Source organism: Gymnogyps californianus, chromosome 9 (genome assembly GCF_018139145.2).
Source record: "Gymnogyps californianus isolate 813 chromosome 9, ASM1813914v2, whole genome shotgun sequence".
Taxonomy (NCBI): domain Eukaryota; kingdom Metazoa; phylum Chordata; class Aves; order Accipitriformes; family Cathartidae; genus Gymnogyps; species Gymnogyps californianus.
The window spans coordinates 22,966,838-22,986,559 of NC_059479.1; the positions used below are offsets into that span (position 1 = coordinate 22,966,838).

A 19,722-nucleotide genomic window follows, 5' to 3' on the forward strand; every position below is an offset into this window, starting at 1 on the left:
GACAATGTCAAGCATCATCCACTGGATCTGCTAATTTGTGGCTAGATTGTGCAACTCTTACCCAGCCAATGATGTGACTAATTTTAGATGTGCCTCGCAGGGCGAGTGCGGGACAGCTTTGCTTAAGTACGGGCTAGAGGAACAGCCCCGAGCACAAGGATTAATTGTGTAAGAATTTAGTACAATCATGAGTAAGGCTCATATGATGTAGCCCTTTCTTTTAATTCTGTGTGTTAATGTGAACTTTGCTGTAGTCAAGGGTTTCCTGAGAATATTATTTATAATACACTCAGTTCCTAAAAACCTTTTATTTCTCAGTAGCAGAACCTCACCCCTTCTGTGGTTTCAGCATACAGTCTGGGAAAAGGGGCTTTCTCCTGTTTTGTTGTGGGTTCATCTCTTTGCCATTATCCTTCTCACATCTTTGTTGGATGTAGACTTTCTTTTCCTTTAATAAACTTATTTTTAGCTCAATAAAGCACACTTGAGATACCAGCCTTCCCAGGCAGTCATGCTGCTGCCTAAGCAACCGTATTCTTTCTGGAGCATTTCATGTAGGGTTTTTTTTTTCCCTCAGTAAGTAGTAAAGCTGCCCTGAAATACATGTGGTGCTTGGACTGGAGTTTTATTTCCCAAGAAAGGCTGAAATCCTGCAAGTCAACAGTAAAGCCCTGACTGACTCTAGTGAAGGGAGGATGAAGAGGGAGTAGCCGGTATATAAGCTTGATAAAACTGGGAATATGTGGGTACATTGCATCCAGAAAGAACAAAACCCCGACCCAGCTTCTCACTCAGCAGACTGCAGAAGCCCAATGCACTCGCTCCCTGCTTGTCCCCCACTTTTCAGCTCTGATTGAAGGCTAGGCTGCCCGGAGGCGAGAGTGGATCCGACCCTCTGTATCCCCAGAGTGGCTTACCAGGGCTCGCAGAGGCTTGCGCCTGGGAGGGATTTGGTTAGCAAGACTGAAGAGAGCCTGGCGAAAGGAAAGAGGGAAATCTGCAATGAAATGAGAGGAGACTTAGTACTGAGCTGAGTTGTGCAGAAGAGTCAAAAAATTGAAAGCACGGTTTATAATGTGGACAAAAGTGCCGAGATTAGATCCTGATGTTGGAAAATTGCCCATAGACTTCAGTACGCTTTGAAAGAGGCTCTTCCTGTGCTGCTGCTGCCAGGTTTGGTTCAGTTCGTCTTCAGTGGGGCTTCACCGGGTGAGAATAAAGCTCCAGCACCTTTCCCGAGGGTAGGGTGAACGCCCTCACAGTTATGGCCAGCAAGGCACACTGTTCAATACGTGGTATTTCTCTCTGGCCGTAGGACCGTAGAGCTGGCTCTGCAGTATTGCTAACAGAAACCTTTGCATGGAAGAAATGTGGTGGGAAACCATTGCTGCAGCCCAGGGAATGAGGAGAGATGGGCCAGGGCCATGGATTTGATCTTAAAGATCTTTTCCAACCTAAATGGTTCTATGATTTGTTTCTGGCTGGTTCTCAGCAGCTCATAAGAGGAGGTTTGCTTAGTCTCATCCCTTCCATTAAAATGGTTATCCTAAGGGAGTTCCCGCTTGCTGTCTCGTTTGAGATGATACATTTTTTTCCCTCATTGCTGTCATTTTGTTGTCATAGCTCCTAACTGATTGCTCAGTGCTGTTCACTCATAGCACTAAAGCTCAGCTTTTATTCCTGTGATCAGGAGCTTACAAATGTCTTTTGCAAAGAAGTGCCACGTGTGTCAGCAGCTCGGTACCACCAGGTACCGCCACGTCCATCGCTCCTGGAAATGGTGCCTTTTCCCACCATCAGCAATAGCAGTTTTAACCTCTATGCCTGGCTCGCTGCTAATTTACAGCGCTCGTAACACATCTATGCCTGCCTGGGGCTGCTTAATGGAAACTTGGCTACAGTGAGAGGTAGAGGAAGAGTGCTCAGGAGGAAAAGTGGGAGAGATAACAGCCTCTGTACCATAGCAAGAGACAGTTTTTAAGGAGGGAGCTTTGCAGATGTTTATGGAAACCTGCCCCAGGTCTGGAAGGACGTGCACAGACATGCTCGAGAACTGGATGCGAGGAGGCACCATGGTCCAGTTGGAAATGGAGAACGACAATGATTAATGCAAGATATGAGATGATAGCTAGCAGGGAGTGGGCTGGAAAAGACTTTGCAAGTGAAAGCAAAGAGCCCTGCAAACCAAAGGGCCCCTTATCTCACTGCTTTCTCCAGCGAGAGAAGGTGAAATGAGGAGGCTGTGGAGCAGGGTTGGCACTGCCTGGCCAGGGCGATACGGTGCTCTCTGCACCTGCACTGGCTGCTGGCATGAAAATGAAAAAAAATGGAAAGCACAGAGAAATTATTAAATGCAAAGAAAAATTATTAAAACCAGCAGAAGTTGAGAAAGGGTTGCTGTGTTCCTGCCTTGGCCATTGCTCCCAAGACATTTCAGAGATGTCCTATCTAGCTGGGATCCAGGCTCCATCAGACTAATTTTGAATTTAAAAGAGCTCTAATTATGCCATTTACTGCCCTCTCAATTGCATTTGAATCAAACCATGGGACCCAAACAACTAAAGTTAGGGGTGTCCTTAACCCAGGCTTCAGGTATAACCTTAACAGCTTGTACTCTGGCGCCTGGGCAGCGGGGTGAGGTGAGGAGAGCTATGGGGGGAAATAAGAGGTGAAATAATAACAAGTTGCAGCGTGCCCCCTGTGCCGGGCAGTGTCAGGACACCCCTCACGACTTCGTGTGCTGATTTTTCTCATTATTAAAATTAATTGGGGGTGGTGGGGTGGTGGTGCATGTGCACAGCGCCCAAGCACAGCGCTTTCCCAATCTGTGCTGGGCTTCTAGGCACCATTACACGAATAACAAGAAATAATGTCACTGGAAGAAATGCTGCTGTCTAAATGACTCGCTCATGGCTTTGTTTCAGCTGTTACAACATTGCAGAACTAATGGCCGATCACTAACATTACAGCAACGTCCTTGTCACAAATGAATGCACACACTGAGCTTTATTTCTGTAATGTCATCAGGCTGGCAGATAATGAGAAAGACGAATTTTTGCCCGTAAATTGCAGCACATGTTAAAAATCACGAGTAGAAAGCAGAGGAGCTTGTAAATCACCTCACTGATCAAGGATTTACAACTCTCAGCGCTGGTCAGAGCAGAGAAACACAGGGCAATGACAGAAGTCTTATGTTTTCTGAACAAGCTGTACTAGCAAGATGTGTCTGGGAAGCGAGAAGGCAATGAATTAAATACAAAAGGAAATAAAAAAAGCAGAGAGGAAAGGAAAGAAAGGAAGGAGAGGAAGGAAAACAAGAGAGACGGAGGGAGGAAAAGAAAGGAAGAAAACGAAAGAAAGAAAATAGGAAGGGAATACATACATCAGTTTGTAAGTCTAAAGCTACCCAGAAGGATGGGAGCAGGACCCCTCCGAGCTGGTGCCCAGGCCAGCCCTGGCTGAAGGCTCTGCAGAAACACTGGTGCTGGGGTTGGCAGCGGCTGCAGCCGGGGCTCAGTTTGGTTCGGACGGACGCGTGGCAGGTTGGCCAGGCCAGTGCTCCCTCATGGCCTGCCGTGGGAAAAGGGATGCAACGTGGGGCTTGGCTGGGGCTATTTAGACACACTGCACAGCGTGACCAGCAAGAGGGGAGCGGTGGATGGGCTACAGAACAAAGTGAAACAGAAAAGCAGGTGGAGAACATGGCTTCTGGCATCTCCCCAGGCTGCGAGGCCAGCAGGCAGTGAGCTGGCTGGCCAAGGGACAGGCTGGCCATGGGGTCACCAAGGACGGGCTGGGGACACACGGTGTTGGGCAGCTGCCCTGGGCACGGACTGCTCTTTGGGGCCAGCTGCGTGTCAGTCTCTCCAGGAGCATCTGGCTAGAAACACTTATTGCTTCTTCAGAGAGGGGCGGCGGTGTTACACGTCCAGCACGGCAGTTTGGGGTGGCCCTTAGGAGCACCCAGCGAGGCGGCAAGAGGTGGGTGTTATCGAGGCATAAAGAGGCTTTCGCCTGGGCTGCGCAGGGTCCCCAGGCGTCTGCGATTGCTACGGCAGACACTGTGATCTCTGCAGCACATTCCCTTTGATCAGTACCGGCTTTGTTCATTTTGTAAGCCCTCAACCTTTCTGTTCCTTTCAAATACTGCTCAAATTTCTTACACTGGCATGCTTGAAATGATGTCCCCTAATACACCACCCTCTTCCCACCACCTTAGTCTTCCAGTCTAATCATTCACTAGCTTTAGCACTGAACTCTATTCTCGGGAGCCAAATAATAACGACGCTTCTTCAAGAGCAGCTTTAAGTTGATACGAGCCATAAGTCAAGAGGAACAGTTTAGAAAAAAGTAAAAAAATCAATATATTTTGCTTAGACAAGCGTTACTATGTCATTAATACTGCCTTCATTTGCTAAGTCTTTTTACAGTCCACTTAGCCTGCAATCTGCCTGTTTGCTCTGAGCGCTCTGCTAGACTGGACAGGGACAGTAACTGCGATCAGCTTTGCTAGCTGGTTTTTTTATGCTTAGTTTCACTTGAAGGGTCTCTGCCGCTGTGTTTGGATAGAAACACTGCAGAGACATGGTTATTTATTTAAACCATCTGTTTCCATTGGCACAAAGATAGCCCATCACAATATTTCTGTTGGTCTTCAAACTCTTTGCACACCTGGCAGTGGCCGTACATGCTAGCAGATCCAAGTGAACAGATCCTGCTGTTATGAACAGTTCATGCTAGTTTGGTGCAGGTATAAATAATGCCTATCACTGAAGGCAGTGCCCTTCTGCTGCTGCTGCCCGCTCTGAATTACTCATCCTCCAGCCTGGGAATTATAACCGGGGGGGTGGAATTCAAACTCGCATTTCTACAGCAGTTTATATCAGCCTTTCTCTTCCAGCAAAAGCTTTTTGTTTGTGTTTGGTGCAGGATAAGTATGGCCTTTTACTCTCTACATGACTGGGTATTACTAACATGCCTTTTCATGAAAAGCCAAAAGAATTACAGAGTCAGGGCAAAAACCAGCGCTGAGCAGTCTCCACATTGCTCTCCCCCGGGGTTGTTTTTTGGGGACCTGTTATTCCCTAAGTGTAAAACATCCCCATTAGCTCCTGACCCCACTTCTAGTCTCTTAACTCAAAATGGGTCTGTCTGGGGAGCATGAAAGAACACTTGAACAGTGAACGTGGGCTTTGGTGGGTGCTGCCTCTCGGGTATGTGCTCTGATTTCTTTTTCACCCCCCCCAGGAGACAACACGAACACAGTCCCTGCTACCTCAAATTACGCAGTCTGGTTTCCTGTGTGTCGGTAAATCAGCGGGGTCACCATACCCAAGGTGCAAAAAGGGGATGGGAAAACCCAACCGCCTGTTTCCCTTTGCCAGGTAAGTGTTGTTACCACCCGTTCCAGCATAAAACCACATTGTATCTGCACACAGCAAACAACTTGCTTCTCCCTGTCCAGAGATGTCATTAATGGAGCCCCTGGGTAGCACTAAATTATGTGCGAGGCTGAAACCACTCATCTGTAATCAGGCAACGAAATCAAACTTTTGTTTAATGGTACATCCAGACAGTAAAAATAAGGCCAGTGTAACTGCGCTAGCAACACCGATAACTACAGCATGACACATCCTTGAGCAATTTGGCTGCGTGCTCGCCTCCCCAGCCGGCCGGCAGTACGCACAGCCGGCGCTGCCTGCGGCGGGCAGGCCACACGCCGTTAGTCAGCCCCTTCCCTGCGGCATACAAAAATTTCTTGCTTTTCTCCATCCGTTTCCTTTTGCCCTCGGCGATCCTGCCCGCACCTGACAAGCGGGCTGTGAGTACCGCAGCCGGAATCCAGGCTGGGGCAGGTGCTGCAGGCAGGATACGTACCTTGCGTGTCAAAGCCCCTTTAGCATCACCTTTGCAGTCACCTTTACTGTCACTGGCAAACAGCAGATGCCTTCAGGCGGCGATTCGGCAGGACCAAACGCGGTGGCTTTGTGGGGAGCCTGCACACTCGCAGTCCTTAGAGAACGGGCACAAACCGTCCTGGGAGCAGAACCAGAGACCACGTCACCCGTCTCGGCTCTCACCACAGCTACGAGTATTTATTGTATTTGCTCCTATTTTCTTTTCCTGGTCCAAAGACTCTGGATTTCCTTTGTATAGCATGAAACCACCGCAGCAGCAGGGCTGGCCAGGGACTCCTCTCTTGCTGCCCTGTATCTGTGGGGGAGTGAAACTTTGAGGAAATCAGTGTGTTGGTCACATATTCCCTCAAAAAACAGCCTGTAGGATAAGGGCTCTGTTACAGCTCCCCTTGACAGGACGAGTGAATGACCCTCCCTGTTCCTGACCCACCTTGTGCGTACACACGGCACCCACCCATATAACGGGCACCAGTGCTTTTGCCTGTTGGAGTAGGGCTCTTGGTGGCTGCCACAGGCTTTTGTGTCACTTGGGTGTCCCCAGGGAGTGCGAGGGCCCCTCCGCAGCTGGCCATGGGCACCAACACAACAGCGTTCCAGCCAAACCGAATAATAAATTGGGAAATACAGATGACGTATTTTAGGTCGGATAAGGCAGCAAGTGACAGAATTTTTTACAAATGCAGTATTAGTGCAATTTGCCCGTCTCATCCTTTGCTGGATTTGGGCCTGCGAGGCTCTGTAAAAACTGCACACTTCCATGTCAGCTGAGGTTTGGATGGGGAGCAGAGCGTGCTGTAAGGCTGCTCATTTTTGGCACAGGAAAAGCACTGGTCTGGCTGCTGGGGAGTTAAAATACAGCAAATGGCACTCCTTTGCATTTATCCAGCTTCCAAACTGAAAACAAAGAACTAGCGTGATGATAGCACAAATATGTGGAAAGCAATTCCACTTTAAGATGTGCTAAAATACCTTCGACTCAAAAACACCTGCGGCCTGGGCTGCACAGGAGTGACTGATGGTGGAAAAGCTATCAAATGTCCAGGTCAGCCAGCATCGAATTGATATTAAAACGACCTGGGCAATACGGCTCAACAAAGCTCTGCTCAGACCATTCACCTAGAGAGGCCAGCTCTCTCCCAGGATGAAGAAATAGCCAGTGACAAAGGACTTTCTGAGATAGTGACAGCAGCGACTTCCACTTCTGTAAATGACTTACGTGTTCAAACCTGCTGCTCTCTTCACACTTCTGCAGTGTTTTGCAGTGAATGTGATATAGTATCAACCCAGCCTATATAAAACCTGCCTTAAAAATCGCTGTCTTTAGGAGGAAGAGGTACTTCCTCTTAAGTGGCTGAGCTAAACTATTTCCAAGCATTTCCAGTCTGGTTCAGTCCAGTCACTAAACCCTTGGATTGAGTACTGCTTTCAGTTACACCTGTAATAAGCCTGTGGTAGGTCACCGGGGTTGTTCCAATTTATACCAGTTCAGAAAACAGTCAGGAATGGGATTTTTTTTTTTTTCTTTTACACTCACTTACACAATTCTAGGGAAAATCCCACTGATTCAGGAGACTCTGGATGTCTGCTGTACCCGTAAGAGGAGCCCTGGCCCTGCTGGCATGGATGATGGCTGTTGTTTGGCATCACCACCCAGGGCAAACCATGCTGGGGGCAAGGGCCGCCTACTTTCTGATTTCGTATGAACCTGCAAAGGTTCACACATACACACCCTCCAAGTATTTGCTTCATGAATAAAAGCTTCACAGCTTTTGTAAAAGTGAGCTAAAAAGAGAAGCAAATATATCAATATATCCTCTTATTGCTTCTCCAGATGAAAAAAAGAGAATAAAACTTCTCTTCTGAAGTTAACGTCCACTGACTTCCAGGGCCAGCCAGGAAGATACCACTGAGTCTCTTGGAGCCTGAATTCTCAGAGGTTATTTATAAGCCAATTTAGTACCACGGTTTATTCTGAAAAACCTGGATCCTAGCAAAAATGTGTGTCTGTTCCCCTCCAGCTCTACAATGGGTACAAAAGCCAGACAAGCTCTAGCTGCGTATGTTAGGGCTCTCTGCTATTACAGCAACAGGGCAAGAAAACGCGTGTGTACGAAGACCTGTGTGTGTACAGCCCTTGTCTCCGCTCAAAATGCGATTACCAACTCTTCTCCCCAGCTGTGAGCCACAGAGGTAGCCAGCGGTGACACACACTCGGCAAGATGCCCCAGACCAGAGCACTTTTATTCAAGCACTGATGTTTTCTTCATGAGGCAAGTGTTTCTGCAAGGGTTTAACATGTTTATATATTCTCCTAAATGAAAAATAAAAAAACCCACAGTGTTCCTGTCTTGGAGATCTTTTGTTGCTGCTGTAACCAGTACTGAAAGAAGAGGAAAGCGCTCCGTGTCCCTCAGACAACGCACGTGCCACCAGACTGGCTTTGGCTGGTGTGTCGACAGCGAGGAGCTGGAGGGAGGTTTGGAAATGGGCCCTGGGGGGCTCTTGGAACAGGGAAACATTTTTGAGCCATTACTGCTGCACGGCCCGGCCTGTGGAAAGGGCTGAGCACAGAGACCCTGTCAAACCTGCAAGAGGTAACAAATTACTGTGGCTCTGAAATGAGAGAGTGGACATCTTCACCAGGATGCATTTTTGCCTTGAGAGAGCTGGAAAAAAAAGGATGTGAACATTAAAAGCATTTCAGAAATACCATGTCTCTCTTTTCCATAGCAAAGGTAAGAGATTCAGACAAATAAACACAGTTTTACCATTTGTACCTGCAGTTTTGGGGAGATTATATTTGCAGTTAAACAGCTAGTGTCCTTAGCAGCGAAGGATTGCAAAACCCTCGCTGGACAGTGCTTAGGAACGCTCTTGAAAATGCCAGTTATTCCCACTGCATCCCCAGCAACATGCAATTCCAGTTTTTTCTTTATAAACCCAGCACAGATGGTGCATTACATGCTTTGGAGGATGCTGACTTGCGACTGTACTTAGTGCAAAACCTGGTGCTGCTTCTTAGCTACAGAATAAGAAGAAAATTTATTGTTTGGGGTAGAGTGGAATCTGTAATCCCAGCACCATCAGTCAGATTGAAAGTCTGGTTCCTTAAAAAGCACAAGCTTGGCTGTAATACCATGGATATATACACACAGATAAAACAGAGATGGCTTTGACGTACCGAGGCGTTGTTCATACAACATTCCTGTCATGTCACAAACATATCGGCCTAAAAGCTTTACTCATTCTATTACAGTTCCCAAGCGGAGCTGGGGCCTGACTCTGCCCATGGAGGCAGCCAGCTCTACACGGCGTTCCCACCTATTTTGCACAGCAACGTGCCCTCAGCCACACAGCTCGGTAACTGCGCAGGCAGCTGCAGTAGCATGACAGACCATCAAAACAGGCAGAATCAAGGTCGATGTTCATTTTAAGGCATTTCCCTACCAATCAATCATCATTCATTCTGAGGACTGAATTCTGTACTTTGACATGTACGTAATAAAAGCTCTGGTGGAAAATGGGGGACTTAGGCACGCGTTTCCGTGAATTTCTGAATCAAGGTCTCAGAGATCAGCTGGCCACATCTGTCCTGGTGTGCCCCTGCTGCCACCTCAGAGGGTCGGTTTGGTCTGTCATCCAGAAATACGGCCTAATGAACCTAGCACCCCGCAAGACAAATGAATTTTAAACTGCGTTTCTTTGGTTTTTGTTTTATGCAACCAAAGTTCATAGTAGCTGGCTGAATGCTGGGTGGCTGGAGAAAGCTAAACACAAACAAACACATACTGTCACTAAATGAAATACGTAAGTCGACTGTCGACTACAGGTTGCAGCGGCATTCCCGGCCATGGAGTGCTCTTCTCTCTGACCACCGCCAGGAAAGCAAGCCAGGGGTGGGAGCGTGTTGCAAGGGCATGGAGGTCGTTTATTGCTTCTGAGTAAGCTTTGGTGGTGCTCTTGCTCCCAGCACAGATGCTGGGTGATTGGGTTTCTTCCCCATTCCCTCTTTGTCAGGGCTTTTTTTGGCACATTACGCATCTTGGGCAATGCATGCAGCTCGTGCTCTCCCTGACCACCCCTCCTCTTTCCCCACAGCTCACATTTGCAAACTCGGAGGGGAGCGCAAAATTCTAGCAAACAAGTTTTTTGGCCTGCAAAGACGGCGGTGTGGGTAGGAGGGTGTTCTTCAAGGGGAGGTTTTATGTGTAACTGCATTTTGGGTCTGCTCTCCCCAGCAGCATGCTTGGGAAACGGTGCTGTGCCAATCCTCCCGAGTGACTTCAGTTACACGCTACACGAGAAACGGGCTCATTTGGACAGGTGAACGCCAGCACGGCACCAACGTCCTCTTCGCTGCAAGCAATAATGTAAGCAAGAGAACAAAGCTTGGCTTGGGGTATTGCTGAAGCAGTAGGCAAACGTGAAGCTGTGATGTTTGAGGTCTGGGTGAGCCTGCTCCTGAACCTGCTCAAACTCTGGCCCCACAGAAGCCTTTGTGCTCGCAGCTTTGCCTCTATCCTGTCTCTCTCTCTTTCTCCCAGAGCAGAGCTGCTTGGTTTTTGCGTTTTTTTTATTCCCTTGTCTGACTGGTTTCCTAATATGTGTGGGCCGAAGATGCGGTCAGTCCGTGTGCCAGCAACCTGGCCGTCACTCACCCAGACAGGCACCCAAGGACAGACAGGGAAGAGCAGAAAGTCAGTCAGTGCCGTTACTGAAAACGTAGCTCTTTGGCCGCAATTATTTATAGCGACTTGGTACGTGTGCCTGTGTGTTCCTCCACATGACAACAGGCATCGCTCCCCACCACTACCGGGTCTGGATGCCGTGGTGCGATAACCCCCGTTTTCTTGCTTATAACTGTATTTTTGGGCTATCTAGAAATACACGAGTCAACTGTCTTACCTGCGAAACGCGACTGGGTTTCTGGAGCGAGCACTTTCAGGGGTAAAGCACCCAGTTCCTTCTGCCTGTGGGCACTTGCTCCCTCCACGCCAAGGGCAGGAACCTGCTCAGCTCCTCGGGTTCAGCCCTCCGCAGCGGAGCAGCGTGTGGCCAGGCTCCCTCCCCTCGAAAACCCACCCCCTGCTCTACTTCCACATGCTCTGAAATGCTTCTTATGTTGCTCACAACGTATTTGTGATTAGATGGCTGTCTGGAGAATTCAGCTGTCTTCGAGTTTGGGTTGGAGCTGAGCAAAGCTCAGTAACAGAAAGCATTTTAAAACCATGTTTCGCAGAAGACTTGATCCGAGCTCCACTTAGAGCAACCCCGGCCAGCACTTGCAAGGCGGTATTTTGTCAGCGTTGAACCTCCAGCTACTCATTAGTCATTTCACTCAGTTCAGATGGAGGACACAAAGCAAGGGGGAGGTGGGATATTTCCAGAACAAACCTATTTTTTGGTTACACACAAATGTCTTAGTGTCTGCTTTGCTGACAAGCTGGAGCCCCACCCCAGCGATTTGTGCTCAGCCTTTGGGAAAAGAGTGAGACCGCTCTGAGGAAAATGATTTAAAATGCCTTCAGATGCCTTTTCACTTCTTTTTATTTAATTCCATAAATATTTTCATAAGGCTCAGTGTCTTTACAACACTTTTTTAAACACTTTTTTTGTTTTATACACACAACTTTGACACTTGTTTGACAGGGTCAAACAGTCCAATATAAACAAAATAATAAAACTGGCAAGTGCGGATCAGCTGGGTTACCAAAATCCTTTTTTTTTTTCTTTTTTTTTTTTTTTGCTCTTACTGTTAAAACCCCAAAAGCACTAAAATATCAGTATTTGGCTTCAAACTAGAATTTTAAAAACCTTTTTTTTTTTTTTTAAATTCTCTGCTACAAGTCCCTGTCATCATAGTGCCTTTAAACCCCTACAGACTCTTCTTTTCTTCTTAAGGAAAAATAAGCTTGGTGATGCCATGCAGAACTTACAATAGCTACTAAATATACATGTTCCCTGAAATGTAGCTGCAATGAAAAGATGACAGAGCATAAAGAGAACAAAACCAGAAACCCAAAGCACCACAGTGTACTATCAATAACATTGCAATGGACGGCCAGTGACCATCCAGAAACTGAAACAAATTTCAAATATATTTCTCTATGTATTATTTTCTATTTACAACTGTTAGATGCACCTAGGTTGGTTCTTGTTTGATCTTTTTGGAGAGGGCGGGGAGGCGAAAGTCTTGAATTTAGATCCTCTGTTCTAGTGTCTAGGTCAAGGGGTAATGCATGTCATTTACCTAGGGAAGAGGGTATTTTTATTTTTTATATATATATATAGATTCAGCCAGAGAAATGCCGTAAACACGTAAGTTTGTTACAACTCTCTTGTTTCTGCATATGGAATGGTGAGTGGGTTCCTCCTGTCTGGCATTGAAATGAAAGTCTGTATCAGATGCTCAGTCAAAATCACCCCAATCTGATTGCATCTACGCTGCTTCCAGCGCTTTCAGACACACGAGGCAGCCCAACCCTGCTCCCTATTGGGAAAGCCACAGTAGGTAGTAAAAGTGGGACCCAGTGCTGGTTCTTCTTTGTGATAATGCTCCATCTCTTGCAGCACCTTGGCAATTTATGGAGGGGAAGAGCTTTCTTGAATGCCATTGCCTGAGAGCCAAGCCCCTCTTCCCTCTGGAACAAACGCCCGCATCTGCTTTGCCTGCCGCCTGGCTTCGGCAAGCACGAGCAATGCTAGTTTGTTTTGGCTTTCCGTTTAAGAAAGAAGCTGCGAGTCCAACAAGGGGCCTTGTCAGATCAAGCGAGTCTTGATTTATGATGCAAATAATGGTGTGGCGGTGGTGTTTCTTTTTTCCTAGTGCTGAATATTTAGGAAGCATCTTCTCATAAAAATTATGGATGTCTCATTCTCACTCTCTGAGGCACAAAACAGTAAATGAACAGGCTTAACTAATGTGCTTCTTACTTTTTTCCCCTAAGCAATTAAAAAGGCAAAGGAATAAGTGAAATTTTCATCATGTTGACAACAGTTTGTAATCTCTCTCTCTTTCTCTCTCTCTCTCTGTCTGCATCTCTCCAGACATTCAGAAATAGTAAAACATTTCAGTTAACTTCTGAGAACCCATCTCATTCACTTCTTTAAATACCCATTCTATTAAAGAAACAAAATAATATTTGCTACATACTCAATATTAAAATCTGACCATAAAAATGCAAAGATACAAAAGAGCGTAAAAATAATTTCTGATATAAAATTGGGTTGCTTCCTGTTTGGGATTCCCGGTGTTTCGCGGCTGCCTGTCACAGAGGGGCCACTCTTCCTCTCCAAAACACTAATCTGGCCTTGCTATTTATTGACAGTTTCTAGAAGGTGCTGAGATTATTTCTGTACTTAAATAAAAAATATAGCCACTGCCTTGTAATATGCCCTGAAATAAAACAGGCTCCATGGAAATACTGAAATTACACTCTGCTCTTCCCATTCACTTGTATTTCTTAGGGGAGAAAAAAAATGTATCTCCACGCTAGTTGGCCTGGGGTGCTTATGTGGTGTATCAGATTCAAAAGAAAATGATAAATACCGTGATCAATCACTTCATCCCACATTTTCAAAGGAGCTTGCAGAATAGCTCTGCAAAGTTTTTAAGTTCATCTTCTAAATCTGGTTAAACAGTCTCGTTTGCCCTAGGAAAAAACAAAAAATCATCCTAGTGCACAATGATTTGTTTTACAAGCTTAAACATAAGCTTTTGCGCTTGCAAACAAATGTACTTAAGGCTGAAATTGTAGGAAGTGTCTTTGAAAACAGAGCTATGAATCTCCAGAGGGAGAAAAAGAGAGAGAAAGAGACCTGGAGAGCTTAGCTAATCGCTCCAGAGCCCACTGACACTGATACACCTCTGCCGATGCCGTTTAGATTACACTAATCACTGATTTAGGTTGGGTCGCGTAATCACGGCCATACGGCTAAACTTCTCAGGTCACATCCATATCTTTCCTGAAAGGCAGTTCTCGGCTCCTCTGCAGCTTGGCTGCATTAAATGTCAGGTAAATACTTCCAGTGACTTAGGCAATGATCCTTCCGCTAACGGGTCACTGCCAGCAGCTCATGTCTGGCTTGGGAGGTCAGTGCCCAAGCGAAGCCAGGGATCTTATATGCGATAGAGGAGAGCAGGCAGTGAGTGCAGTCACGGTCCTCACTTTTGGGCTCATTGCTCCTGTAAATGGCAATTAGTGGTTCATTAACGCAGTACTGTGCAGGCGTGAGTGTGGCCAACAGGATGGGACCTTAGTTCCTGAAGAAAGAAAACTGGCCATTTGTTGGAGCCTAATAGCCAATTTTCCTCTAGCTGGAATGGAGGCCATGAAGCCATCAGTTTTTAAGCTTTTATCTTTGCATGGAAAACAAAGATAGGAGTGGGCTTTTCAGAGTCGTGTCTCAGCTTAAAAAGAAAATAAATCAAAGATAACCCCACAGAAATAAAACTAAATGCAAAAGAAATCAAAGCCCCTGATGTTCTTTTCTCAGTCTTACTCCGAGTGTGAACAAATCACACTGAATTGAGAAAAAGACAGTGCTTAAAAAAAACGCAAAAAATTAACTGAGGAAACCCCATCGCTCACTTCCTAAATAGCCGATACCCCTTCCGCTTGTTTTCACCTGCCCACAACAAAACGGTTAAAGCCAGAGAAATACTGCGCAGCACAGCATGGTGCACAAGGGAGCACATCCAGACAGGCACGAGTCAGACCAGAGAATGCAGGACGGGGACGGGGAAAGGGTCGATGCTCTTCATTGCAATGGTAACTCCGGGGACAGCCAGGGCAGGGACGGAGAGGGAGGGAGAGGGAGCAGAGATCTCCCGGCACTCCAAAAAACAAACAGCCCCCCCCCATAAATAAAATCAAATAAAATATACACCAATGTAGTCCATGAGGAACTTCGATGACGAATTCACACAAGCGAGAAAGCATTCTGGGATGCCAATGACGACTTGAATGAAAATGAAGAAGAAAAGGAAAAAAAAAAAAAGATGTCCGACCAATGGAATAAAATAAAATAGGTCACATGGTTAGAAATCATTGGTGCTTCCTAGTATCTAGTAGCAGATTGCTTCCCAAAAACAACAAAAAAAGTTTTTGGTCCTTCTATATATATACATATATGTATATATATTATTATTTTTAAAATGTGTGTGTATATATATATGTATATATATTTAGTTGCAACAGTGCTTCTCCGAAAAAAGGTCCATCTATAAATATAATTTTATTTATTTTTATTTTTAAATTTTAGTTCTTTTAAGTTAAAATTCTCCATCTCTCTAGGTATTATTTTTTGAATGGTGTTAACCTGCTGAAGTTTTGCCAGAATGGTGCCTGGCTGCGTCTGGGTTCGGTGAACTCGAAGACCTGGGACTGGGATATGCCATCTGTCACCATGTATTGTCCCTGATTTAATGGATCCTGGGGTGGTGGGTAGGCTGGAGGAACCGACTTGGAGTAGCTCACACCTGCATCGATGATTGGGGGGAAAAAGAAACAGATCAGTCAAAGTGCAGTTGGGTCAATAGTCTTTCTTCGTCATGCTATCGCTTCTTATCACTTAATAACCAGGGTCCCAAACAACAGGGAGACGTGCTAGAGACGGCAAATCTACGGAGGAGCGCAGCAGCTGCCTAAACTCTCAGCTCAGAGGCTGCCTACACTAGACCACGAGTTGAAGATTTGGACAAGATCCATTACTTTTGTCTTGGCAGAGTTTTGCCTGCCCTCATGGAAAAGTCCTGTGTGACCTACCGAGGCACAAACACGGCCAGGCCCTACGCAGTACCAATCTGGTCAGACGAAGGCAGACAACCGCATCGTTCAACCCGCTCGCAAATTTAACACGTCCTGCTTCCGAGCTTGTTTTTACCCTCCCTCCCAGCTACGCTTGGAAAGCGGTTTTGCCCCAGCATGCCCCGGTGACCAGCCCCGAGCAGCGTGACCCCGAGGACCGCTCGGCACCGGTTCCTGCGCCAGAACGGAGCAGAGCTGCTTCGGAGGAAGCGCTACGCTGCAGGGACCCGTGCTGCTTCAGCGCTATTCTGCCTATACAAAGGGCAACTCATTATTTTCTTTAGGAAAGTTTATAGGACTTTTCCATAGGGTTCGTTTTAAATTTACCGGTCTGGTTTCAGCCAAAAACGGCTGCACAGAATGCAGAAAAGGCTGATTCTGCTCAATCCAAACTGGTAGCAATGGATGGACTGGCAAGGCTACACTTGCAGGTTCTAGATGCGTAATTCCCACATACGTGAGTCACAGCTCCTGTGCAGGAACGGGGTGAGGGGATGCTGCCCTTACAGCCTTCCCACGGAAAGCAGGAGCTTCAGCAAGCTGGGACCTATGCAACCTGTTGTAAAGGATGGTGTAGAAAGGGTGGCTCTGGGTGAACGGAAGTGGAACAGAAGGGAGGCATGTCACCACCAAACTGTAGACTACAGGGAACAGTAATATAGCTACTTCTGTGTCTCCTTCCCCGCAACACCACTGATGAGGGATAATCCCTCCTTCAGCCTCAGGGTAGCTTGATCGGCTGGAAACCACAACTCCAGAGAAGGGCAGGAAGGAGAGAGGAGCAGGGCTCTGAAGCAGGTTGCTGTAAGCTCTGGCCATCTCTGGATCCCCTCTGCTGCATGCAGAACTGCTCTTCCTTCTGCGGGGAGGGCAGCCCCGGCCGCGTGACGGGTGGCAGGCTTCGCAAGGGCCATCTCGAGGCCATTGCCTCTCCTGGTTTTAACTGCAGGAGCGAGGCGACTCTACCCAAGTAGATCAGTGTCCTCATCTGGAAAGCGGGATGGCATCACCCACCTACCTCACACGAGGGTTGTGAAGCTAAATTAATTAATGTTTGTAAAACACTTTGAGATCCTCGGCTGGGAAGGTGCTAGAGAAGGCAAAATACGGTGATTAGCACCCAGGTACCACAGCAACGTGTGTAAAAGAAATGCGACTCTTTGCATTCAGTTACCGGTTCCTACCCACACACAAACACATGCTTTGCGGGACCAGCGCTGGCCGGCCCGGGCACAGGAAGGCTGCACACAGTCGGGTACTTACAGACAAAGGAAAAAGCCTCACAAAGTGCACTCACGGAGCTCATCAGACAACGTTTATACATTGCCGCATTATAATTCAGGACCTCTTTTAGATACAAAGCTAAGGCTTTAGTATGGCTTTAGGAAAGAGAATTAATTCGCTTCCCCTTGCTATAAAATTTACCAATCACGGGTTGATAAAATCCTCAAAAGGTTCAGACCAAATGGAGATATCATCTTGACTATGTCTAACTGATTTCTCCTCCCTTACAGCAAATACCATCAAATCATGCAGCTCTCTATCCACTGTAGGAAGTAACCAAGATCTTTCCGTACGGTGGACAAAAACCGCTCCGTGATTCATACTTATTAACCTTTAACAAATTCATCACAGTTAATACATCAAACTTATTTGAAAAGAACAACCTGGAGATGTTCTGCATTTGTATCTGCATGCTGGAATAGAGTTACTCATCAACAAGTTTTCTACTGTGTCTTTCCCAAGCCTCTCTCTCCACAGAAAGCCTGCAGAGCAGAGCGCAGCCCCAGAGCCCTTGCTGTCCTGGGGTCAAACCGGGACAGGGTCAGTTCTAGGATACCTGAGACACATTCTGTACCAACCTTGTCGGCAGGCCTCAACTGTCAATTTGAATTTACCACACTGTGTGACTTAAGCCAATGACGTCCCGTAAGGGTAGAGCATGGGCTTGAGCTCATCTCTGCCCTACCTCTTCCATCCCTTCTTCTACCACTGTCCTGCTCTGAGTTGCCTTGCTGGAAGGCAGGTCGAAGTGTGGGCAGTGTAACGAACTGCAGAGTCTGCTCTGGAGGGCAAACTCTAGCCTGAACTCATATAAGAGTGTAGACATTGTTCTGGAGGCCACCAGCCTTTAGTGCCTTGGCCACTTTTCTCAGCAGAGACTGGTAAGGAATTGTGGGATCTGTGGGAAGGTTAGGATCTGGTACAGGTCCCTTGGATGGCTAGAGCTGGGAAATACATCTTCTTCTGTCTGGTAAGTGGTTTGGATCTTCGGCTGACCCAAAGGACCAGGAATTACTTCAAAGGCAAATAGTCCTTGTGCCACCAAGATTACTAATGTTCTACAACACAAAAGAGCTGTGAATCTAAAGCTGCTACTAAGGGACAAATAGCAATTGTTTCTAGCTTTGGAAGACCTTAAAACCACATTGCTTTAATGAGATGGCCCAATGTCTTTTGCATCCCGTGGCTGCAGAGTAGCAGGCAGCCTTGTGGTGCATCCAGTCTGCCATGCTGAGCTGGGCTGAGCTCTTTATTGTCTCTAAACTAATTTGTGGAGGATGAACTAATGTATTTAAACATGATACAGAAATGCTAAGAAATCTGCTGGATCAGCAAAATGTTATGCACTTGGAAGGCTGAAGAAGTAGAGAAAGGACAGTCTGGCTGAAGTCCACTGACATTGATGGAGTTACACTGCAAAGAATGTAATCCATAGTCTGTCTTCTCCAAAAGAGAAAAAGGCAGACTCCCCTGGCCAGATCCCTAGCAAACCCCAGTCAGTTCTTTCCCAAAATAACCTTTTTGGTCCAAACTCCTGAAAAATGTCTATCCTTGCTTGAAACATACCCATGCACACACTGCCGCTTCCCTCAGTAAAGCAGCTCCGACCCCTGTTCTCAAAGCTGTGTGGGTGGCCCTCCTTGAGGATCTAGGCTATTGGCATTAACATCTAAGCTGGACGAACGTCAAAAGCTCCTGGCTGGTTCTACTTGAATAAGCAGCCGAAGGTTTGCGTATTTATCATATTTATCAAATGGCCTCCATGGCCTGAATGATCAAGCCTGTGGATCTCGATGGCATGCATAATTACCGTATGTTTGTGGGCATGCAAATAAAAACATTTGTGCTCTGGCAAGTCAGGCTGATAATTCTGTAAGAACACATTTTCTTGTGAAACTGTGATACAGCACTTTGCAATAGCTTGAGGTGCCCCAAGAAAGGTTTGGGTTTGGTTTTTTTTTTTGGACATACCCACGTTCTTGAGAAGGTGGAACACAGGAATTGGGGGGTGGGGGAGGAGGGAGATTCGCCTAATCTGCACATCTTCAAATCCCGAGAAAGAGCAATTCTGGGAAAAAGTATGACAGGCTGGTATTTTTCTATTCTGCTCTGAAGTGGTTTGCTCCTTCATCAGAACTCGGGGCCGTTGTGCAAAATTGTCTCTTAAGGGCTTTTTTTTTTATATGCAAAGCCGTAACTCCACTGCAATTCAACAGAAAGAAATGAGCAAAGCTCTTTTCCAATCCAATTTTGGGCTGCTTGGCGAACAGAATTCAAAGCGCAAAGGGAAAGAATCGATAGGTAAGTAATGATTTCTAGACACAGCTGCTGCGCTGCCTTTCCAAGGCGTAAGAAAGCAGCGATACACCAATGACCAGACTTGGAGCTCCTTCTGCTGGTTCATGCATAATTCTGCAGTGTAGCAGAACATAAAGGCTGCAGCTGCATAGCAAGATCGTTCAAGCAGGGTGGGGGTTGTGGAAATCTGCTCAGAATGAGAAAAAGAAAACTCCAGGGTTTATAATTTGGCTAGACAAAACTGGTAAAGAGAGATGCTGCGACGTCAGTTGAAATCATGTCTTTTTTTAGTACTAGGCAACGTCACTTGGAATCTTTCGGATTTCTCAGCTCAGAAGAAAACAATTAAAAAGATTTAAAATGGTCTCTTTTTTCCCTTCTAGTTCTTTTTTTCAAAGTGTCTCTTCTATTTG

The 19,722-nt window shown here is 46.5% G+C and overlaps 1 protein-coding gene and 1 long non-coding RNA gene across 2 annotated transcripts in view; one reads left to right on the forward strand and one right to left on the reverse strand.

Moving 5' to 3' along the window:
• LOC127019849 (uncharacterized) overlaps window positions 1–5,362 on the forward strand; it is a 49,714-nt gene extending 44,352 nt beyond the window's left edge. Inside the window, exon 3 of the long non-coding RNA XR_007766987.1 lies at window positions 5,248–5,362. This is a non-coding gene — a long non-coding RNA (uncharacterized LOC127019849). The remainder of the gene's footprint in view (window positions 1–5,247) is intronic.
• Window positions 5,363–15,114: 9,752 nt separating this feature from the next.
• Window positions 15,115–19,722, reverse strand: part of LOC127019582 (uncharacterized) — a 219,293-nt gene continuing 214,685 nt past the window's right edge. The window contains exon 14 of the mRNA XM_050901700.1: window positions 15,115–15,399. Coding sequence (XP_050757657.1) covers window positions 15,218–15,399 — 182 coding nt within the window. The 3' untranslated portion in view covers window positions 15,115–15,217. The remainder of the gene's footprint in view (window positions 15,400–19,722) is intronic.